At 36.8% G+C, this 8,851-nt stretch overlaps 1 protein-coding gene across 1 annotated transcript; it reads right to left on the reverse strand.

Annotated features, from left to right (window-relative positions):
• Window positions 1-2,005: 2,005 nt before the first annotated feature.
• On the reverse strand, window positions 2,006-5,588 carry LOC129373291 (cytosolic beta-glucosidase). Its single transcript, XM_055051169.1, has 5 exons — window positions 5,407-5,588; window positions 4,427-4,651; window positions 3,555-4,357; window positions 3,174-3,297; window positions 2,006-2,408 (listed from the first exon to the last, which is right to left on the reverse strand). The coding sequence occupies exons 1-5, from the start codon at window positions 5,459-5,461 to the stop codon at window positions 2,215-2,217; spliced, it is 1,401 nt and encodes a 466-aa protein (XP_054907144.1). The 5' UTR covers window positions 5,462-5,588; the 3' UTR covers window positions 2,006-2,214.
• Between the last annotated feature and the right edge of the window lie 3,263 nt (window positions 5,589-8,851).

The raw sequence follows: 8,851 nt of genomic DNA on the forward strand, positions 1-8,851 counted from the left end.
GCAATTAAACGTGCCAATTTATTGTCAAGGGCAGCACATCTATACACATGATATATCTGACATTTAATTGGAGAGCACATTTGGAAACGGCTCGTTCTGCGCCTTTCTTCATCACGGCCCATAATCAGGGTAAATTTCGCCGGAACGTAATGAATTGAAGTCGAACGTTCACATTTGGGCTGTTAGAAGACACTCTAAGTGTGAATTATTTAAATGCTAATTAATGTTTTAAGCTCTCAGAGTAGCAATAGGCACATATTATTCTCCAGCTCCTTTTCAAATGACTAATTTTCAACATTCGCTAAGTGCGGGGTAACTTCTCGCTCATATTTCATTCAATCAATTCAGCAGCAGTTGAGGTTCTCCCACCTATGGCAGGTGCTTCTACGCAGTGATAGAAGATGGAATCTATCAATACTGGGAGACAGCTGCTGGAATTACTAATCAACTCCTAGCTGGGAATTCAGAAGAGCTGGAAAAATGAGTCAAGGGAAGCCTGATTCAAAGCTACTTGACTTATGATGTTGATTCTGATGCACTTTTTTTTTCCCTTCCTGTTTTTTCAGCTTTCAGTTCACATAATGCTAATCTTTGTGCTTGTGCAGTTCACACATTCCCAAAAGTCCTACTCTTGTGCTTTAAAAAAATATTTGCTGTATTTTGTTTCACAAGCATCATGTTTTACTAAACATGATGCTTAACAGGATGCTTGTGAAAGCTTTTAGAAGCAAGAAAAAGGTGAATTTTAGCTTCTACATAGAAATCAGATCATTAGAAACAACAGATTTCTAAAATATTTTGTATATCACCTGTCACTTCAAGTGTCAACAAAATTCTTTCAGTTTTATTTGGCTGTTACTCAAATAGAATATATAAATGTCGTCAGCCTCTTGTGCCTACCCCCACACATTTAGAAAGATACAGATACTTTCTGATTCTTCTTCAGAAAAATATCTAGAGCCTTTAGATTTGTCATGCAATTTAAAAATCAAACCAAAGCGATCTATTGTAAGAAGCAGTTTTAGGCATTTTTCAAACCTTCAAAAAGAAAAAAAAAAACTTACAGTAGATCGACTCCCTCACAAGATCAGGTTTCAGGTGCACTAATTAGTGCTGAAAGACTACATGTGGCTCAACTTTGTCCTCAAGTCATCCTGCAAAGAAATCATGATGCACAGAGCAACACCAGCATTATTCATTTCCACTATGAGCTTGTTATTCATCACAAGACAAAAGAGATTCTTACTTGTTTTGACGTAGATGGAAATGGGGCACGAGGGTATTATTCACATCTGTTGAAAACGATGAGCACAGCCAACTGGATGTCACGATACACACCATGCTTATTAATGCAAACCTCGCCCCCGCCCCTACAACTTAGAATATAAATGGCATTTTTCTTCACACTGAAGCCCTAATATTAATTGTGGTAAATGTAAGATGCATTGTGGTTAGAGAGCTGCTTTACTTGTGTATTGTTTATCCAACATGTCATAAATCACCACATCATGCCACACAATATTGTGAGACAAGAAGTTGAGGGGTTGAATTCTGAGCTGTACTCCCTGTTTTAACCACAAGGTGGCAGTGTAGCCTCACAGATGCCATCAGCGTCCTGATTTCTAGAACAGCTATTATACTCTTACTAAATATGTCCTTAAATGCATCATCTCAATCTTTTTGGCAAATAGATACAGAAGGCTCTTAAATCTTCAAGGGAAAAGCATGTTGATTCTTCTTTATTGTTGGATTTACCAGGTTTTAGAAAATGAACTCATCTTAGATTTGATTCGCTTGACCCTGCAAGTATATGTGTGTATAACCAATAAATAGCCTTTAGATATAACAGTCTGCAAAACTATTATTAATTTGGGGATTTTAATTATTTCTTTCAACCATTTTTTTAGACTTTCTTAAAAACTAACATTTATGTTAATTATAATATAACATAAATTATAATGTTAAAATTATAATTGATGATAAAAATTACACATAAAATCTCAAATATATATTTTCTATCCCAAAAATTCCAGGATAGATCTCCAAAATCAAAGAGGATTCAAGTGGACTCATATGAACTCAACAAATGTTTACTTCCTGTACCTTAAACTCCTCACTTACAAAATGATTCTTGTATTTCTTAATCACCCCGCAGTAATATTCAGCATTAAAGAAATCATTAACATCCACTTTGCCAACTCCTTCTCAGGTGGGTCAGACAGATTTGTATTTTGAGATGATCGTCGCATATTCCCTCCCAGACTGGTAAATGGTTCGCCTCAGCTCGGGATCAGAAAAGTCGACATGGAACAGGCCGAAACGAACACTGAATCCATCAGCCCATTCAAAGTTGTCCATCAGTGACCATGCAAAATATCCACGGACGTCGACTTCATCCTCTTCTATAGCTAAACACAAGAGGGACATGAAATATGAGACTTTTTTATTTTTATATACTTTGATTAAATATTCACTCATAGGTTTAAACAAGTCAGAAGACTATCACCATGCAGTTTTAGAATATATAACAGGAATATATACAATTACTTGGATAATTATATGCAGAGAGCATGCTGGGAAGTTTTATAATATGCAGAGTTGCATAATATTCTGAAATTATAATATACAGAGTTGCATGATATTCTGAAATTATGTAGTTGCAGTGTTACTGTTGCATATTGTCCTGTCAAGGTAAAAATAAATGACACCCCTCCCCCAAAAATCTAATGGTATTTAAAACTTTGTTCCAATTTTTTTTTAAGAAATACTTTACTTTGTGTTTACTTAATAAAGACATGGTGGGAACAGTGGGGTTTACACTTGAAATTGGATCCAAATATGGTGAGGTGAAGACCAAAGCAATGACGCATAAAAGGGTGTAATTTTTTGCTCTCCTATGATTGTACAGACCTAAACATCTTACAGTTATGGATCAAAAACAAAGGCTAAGATCTTCAGCTTTCAACAAAAACTAAAACTAAACTGGGTTGAAGTATACTGTTAGTACAATGTGTAAGCACTTACTGGGGAATACTTGAAAAGTCTGTGCAAGATTTACCCTCAAACTTAATTTCCATGTTGGACAACCACATCTTAACTAAACTCCTTCAATTTGCTTTTTTTCAGTGATTTGAAAAATGTTTTCTTCTCTATAGAGCAATTGTCAATACTACCTTTAGCCACTTCCAAAATGGTGCTTTTGTAAAACTTGCATCGTTCGACATCTTCAATTTGCAGCCGGCCGACCTGAGCGAAACCATTCTCCGTGATGTAGATTGTCGGGTTGTTGAAGACATCCTGGAAAGTCACAGGGTAAATGTTTTTGTCAAGCAAGGCATCACGGTTGTCAGGCATTCAGAGAGGAGACAGATTGGCTGCTTTTAACAGCGCCAGGTTCAAGCTAATGGCCTGTGACGAGGCACAACTGCAGGAAATTGCTCGTTTGCAAACACTTTTTTCCAACAAAGTAACCGTTTCACACAATGTGACAGCACTAATGAGGCATCATTGTGCTTTTGGGGGTGATTATTGAAAGGGATGAAGTTTTATTTTACCTTTATATATTTAAGAAGTTTCCTTAAGCCATTTGGAACAACAGCCAACCATGACACCCCACAAATGGGCCAGGATGGATCTAAAACCTCTTCTGCATCCAAGTCCCTCTTCATACTCAACATCTGATCACTGCATCCTCCTAAAGTTACCTTCCGGGATGTGTAGTAGTTCAGTGCAAAGAAGTCAGCAGTTCCTAAAATGGGAGGGTCATCGACTGAAAACCTGGGGAGCCTCAAGTCACCACTGTATCCCATCATTTTGGACTGAGTTTCTATGGAAGATCTCATCAATTCTGGATAATCTCCGGTAACAAACACAGGCCAGGCAAACCACCCCAGAGTGAAGGTGAGGTCACGTTCTGCGGAGGTGACGTCCTCACTACGACCTGGTTCTAAAGGCTCGAGCCAGTCGCTGTTGAGGGCCAAAGACACTGCACCATTCTGCTTTATCCTGTACGCGGAGCTGTAGCTGTGCCAGGCCATGGCGTGAGCTCGCAGCATGTTGTGCCCCACCAGGTAAGCAGCGGTGCCTTTTTCTTTCAGCCCTGGAGCATGAATACCAACTTCGTGACCTAGTTTGGCACACACTTGTGGCTCATTGATGGTGATCCAGAGTTTGACCCGATCCCCAAACGTCTGGAAGCAAAACTTGGCGTAGTTATCGAAGAGAGTTGCAATACCGGGTGATTTCCATCCTCCAACGTCTTGAATTGCTTGGGGCAGGTCAAAGTGGTACAGAGTGACCATTGGGGATACATTGCATACCAGCAAGTCATCTATCACTCTGTTATAGTACTGCACGCCTGTTGGAGAAATAGATATATTGAAATCATCCTCTTTCGAGTCGGGTTTTATTCTGCTATCAGTATTACCTCTCTGGTTGACATTTCGCGTCGTCCCATCAGGCAGGAGACGTGCCCAAGACAAAGACAGGCGATAGTGCGTCAGGCCAAGCTGTTGGATGCATTCCAGGTCTTTCTCCCACAGCTCATAGCTGTTACAGGCCACATCTCCATTTTGATTTCCAAAAACTCGACCTTTTTCATGACAAAATGTGTCCCAAATACTTGGTCCCTTTCCATCAGTTTCCCATCCACCTAAACCAGAACATATGTGTAAACTGAAGAAGGGACTGAAGGTACTAACATCAAAAGAAACTATTTCTAAAAGTGTGGGGGTTTTATAGAGTGAAGTGAATGTGTTTATAGCCAAAATAAAATCTGAAACTGAAATAAAATGTAACTGAACTGAGTTTTAATGAATGAACCTACATGATTTTATATTTCTGCATATTATATTGTATCTGTTGGTCTGACAAGGCACCTTTCAATTGCTATTATTTGATTTTACCTGGAAAACGTGGATGCAGTTTGACATCTCAGTTCAATGTTTTTTAATGTCCACTTATTTTATTCACAAAACTACATTTTTATGTAGTTTTATTTTGTGAACTATAATTTTATGTTAAAAACTAGCTGTCTCCAATCATTGCTGTGAACCACGTCGTGCAACCTGTTTTTTTTTTTTTTTTTTTTTTTTTTTCAGTGCGTCATAAGTAAAGTAGACTCTTCCTCGACTCTGATGATTCTATTGCAACTCTAATGTTATTACAGACTGCAATAGATTGGTCAGATCATTTTGTAAGACGAGACTGAAGTTGGTAATCGCATACAACCCATGAAATTCATTAATTGAATTCTCCTTTTAATAAGTTGAATATAAAACAGCTTGTGTATAAAGACCTACATGCATTTAGCTTCCTGTATTTGCTTTAACTGAACTTAAATGAGACATACCTTCTCACAAAACCGAATCAGCTATTACAAAGTTAAAGTCTCGTGGCTGTGTTTACCTTCTATTTGGTACGCAGATGTTGCCGCTCCCCAAGCAAAGTCTCGCGGGAACATGTTTTCTTAGCTCACGTACTCTCTCTATCTCGCTGGCTTATATCGTTTAAAACCGAATATATCTTTCCGTAATAGACGTAGAAAGGTGTCGTCTATCCTTCATTGTTTGTTGCTGGTCTGAATTGGACAGTGCAGTCGCTTTTGTGGCAAAAAGAGCCCTGTGTCGTCCGTGGCCGAGCCGGTGATTTGTGCTTACTCTTTCGGGTGAACGATGAGATCCGAAGGTCCTCGGAATTCTTGTCTGCTTCAGCGTTGCATTTGTTCACCATGTAGTTTATTATTTAGTGTTTTGCGTCTTGTCTTTCTCTCATTTTGAGCTGAAAAGATTGCAGTCTTACTAAGTGAATATCTTAAGGAACTTTTTGTGAAGTTTTATCACAAACATGCCCCAAGAAACGTAAGAAACAATAGCAAAGGATGAGCTGGAATAGTATTTAAAATTTCAAACCACAAAGTCATGTTCAGAAACCATCAGATTAAACGGTCAACTGTTTTTGCTGAGGTGAACCGAATGATCCGGATCATAAAAAGAGTTCAAATTCCCAGGGAGCGACGTGGTCACAAAGTCACATGGAGAAATGTAAATGAGACTTAAACCAATTACGTGTTAGCCTTAACTCGACTAGATTTATAATTTATCAAAATGAATAATTTTTTTAAATAAAATAAGTTATTTCGTCACAGTTGCGTATTACTTTATTTACAGCAAACAATATAATTTATAAAATGTAAAACATGGCTATAAAAATGAGAAATAAGTAACTGTTTCCATTGGCAGCAATAGAAATAAAGCAACTGTGAATAGTTTGATTCGTCATGGAAAGCAAGTTTTGAATTTTACTTTTAAAACATATTTACAGCTATGAAATGTAGCGACTTTTTTAATCATTGTAATTGCATTCAATTATCAATTTAATAATATGCCATTAAATTAACTGTCATTAAATACTAATAAATAAATAAAAACAGTAGAGGTCACCGGAACTTGCAATTGCAACCACTGCCCACAAGGGGACACACCAGGTTTTATATTAATTTAAGTCAATCTAAAGTAGTGCGCCTAATATTTGTACGCATCTCTTTTCTGAATGTATAAAAGAATAGAAGACCTCAAAGACCATTTGATGTCAACTATATTCAGTTTATTTTCATTGTCTGCAACTAAAGTCATGCCAGAACATTTTGAAAGGTTACAAACTCAGTTTAAGCATATAAGATTATATTAAATAAATTAGTTTAGTCCAATAGTTTTCAAATAAATAAAAAAAACTCAATCTACAGAGTGAATCAATGCAACAATTGTTTAATTTTGTTTAATATTCGGTTCAACTTCCAACTGAACTAAGAGAAAAACATTTTAAATGGTGTGAGATACATCAAAACCAGATGCATGAGAGGGAGGGAGTAAGGGACCACAAACCCATTTCTGTTAGCAATTTGACATGATGCATGTATTAAAACTACCCTACTCTGGACATCCCCTTGCCAACATGAAACATGGTGGTGGCAGCATCATGCTGTGGGGGTGAGCATCTATGGCAGAGACAGAGATGCTACATGTGGTTGCATTGAGACAGGGGCAGAGGTTCACCTTCCAGCATGTCAACAGTCTTAAACAACAGGCCTGTGTTTATGCTTTAATGACACAGTCAAAGTCTAGACCTTTAAGATTGTGTGGCAATTGTGGGAAATTGATAGTGTCCACTAAACCTGACAAGTGTGCAAAGCAGGTAGAGGCACATCTTCAAGAAACTTGTAGTTGCAACGAATAATGGTTTTACAAATTGAAAGAACAAAAATATACCTTGTAATTCTTGGATTTCCATTTGTAAGTCAATCTGAAAACAACCAGGTGTCATTTCCCTTCCACCATATGCACTACTCTGTGCTGGTTCACTACATAAAAGCCTAATACAGTTCACAGAATTTTGTGGTTGTTACATTTTAACAAATGTGATCAAAGCTGAATCTTCAGCCTCATAGATCCTGCAAAGCTGAAAGAATTGGTTCAGTATTGTCCACTTGTTTATATTTCTGTGGATTTAAGGATCAACTAAGCATCAGCAAAACAAAAGAAAATACACAGTGCAAAATAAAAAGCCGAAACTATCAAAACCGTATCAGTTAATGTTTCTCCTCCCCTATTCTTTGCATTCAGAATCTGGGATTTTAAGACCCCATGTGACTTCATCTGTCATGGCGACAGCAGGCTAGACAGAACCTGTTTTTGCACTCAGACAAAAGGGAGGAGCAGGGGTAGATAAAGAATCAGTTGTTCAAGCGGAGGCACCAAAAAGAAAAGCATGAAAATTCCTTCTAGTTGAGTGAAAGTCCAGAAAGTTGGCCTCAAACTGGAGAGAGTTGTCTACAGAATTTTATGATCTGGTCAAAGAGGAGTTTAGATGTGGACAGTTACTCCTGACTTTTTTCTATTTTTGAAGCATAATTTTATTTATTTAAGGACATCGTCTTTCACAATCTGACTCGATATACAAAATGTAACAGTCCATGTTTAATTTAATCATAAATTAACTGGGCTAAACCATATTATTTGGAGAGCAGGTTTAGCTTTTACAATCCTTACCTAGAGGAACTTATTCCAAGGTCACGAGAATCAAGATCTTAAGCAGAACTGATCTAAAAAAATAACAGCACTTCAAAATTGAAGAGCAACAAAGAGCAAATACTTTACTTAAGATACATTTAAATTTATTTTTATCCCCCTACATCATTTCCAAATACAACAGATTTTCTCTCAGTAGTATTCTTTTTAAATTAACAACCAGTTAGCTAGCTTTAACAAATTGTCAATCCTTTTACACCTTTTACACTTTTACACTCCTTTTGTCCTTTTACACTTTTACACTCCTGAGTGAAATCTTATAAAGGATTGTGTTATCACTAGCAAACACATCTGTATCATATTCAATAGTTTTTTGTTCAATTTTGAAAAAAAATATATACATATACACACACACACACACATAAATGTAAACATAATTCCAGTTTTCACTTGAGAAATATCACAAATGATGTCATCAAAACTATTAAAATGAAGATAAGTGTATTACAGCTAAAAGCAGGTATGTGTTTTAAAACAAATGTAACCTTTTCTATGTCTAACACTAACTCAAGCTTCAGCTGTCCTCTTTTAGGCTGGTTAGGATTAATACAAACTATTTGATTAATTCAATTTATTTATTTACTAAATGGAAAATTACTTTCTAAAAACTTTCTTCAAATTCAAAAATGTACATAATTTTCTTCAGTATCCAGCCATTGTCTCAAATGTACTGATATTTACATTTTTTCCCCTTTGCCTCAGAATCCTCTTCTCTTAAGAGCCTGGAATACTGGCAACTGTGGTCAGAGTTCATCCTACAATTCGTA

The sequence above is a fragment of the Poeciliopsis prolifica genome, unplaced genomic scaffold (genome assembly GCF_027474105.1).
Source record: "Poeciliopsis prolifica strain line A6 unplaced genomic scaffold, Auburn_PproV2 SCAFFOLD032, whole genome shotgun sequence".
NCBI lineage: Eukaryota > Metazoa > Chordata > Actinopteri > Cyprinodontiformes > Poeciliidae > Poeciliopsis > Poeciliopsis prolifica.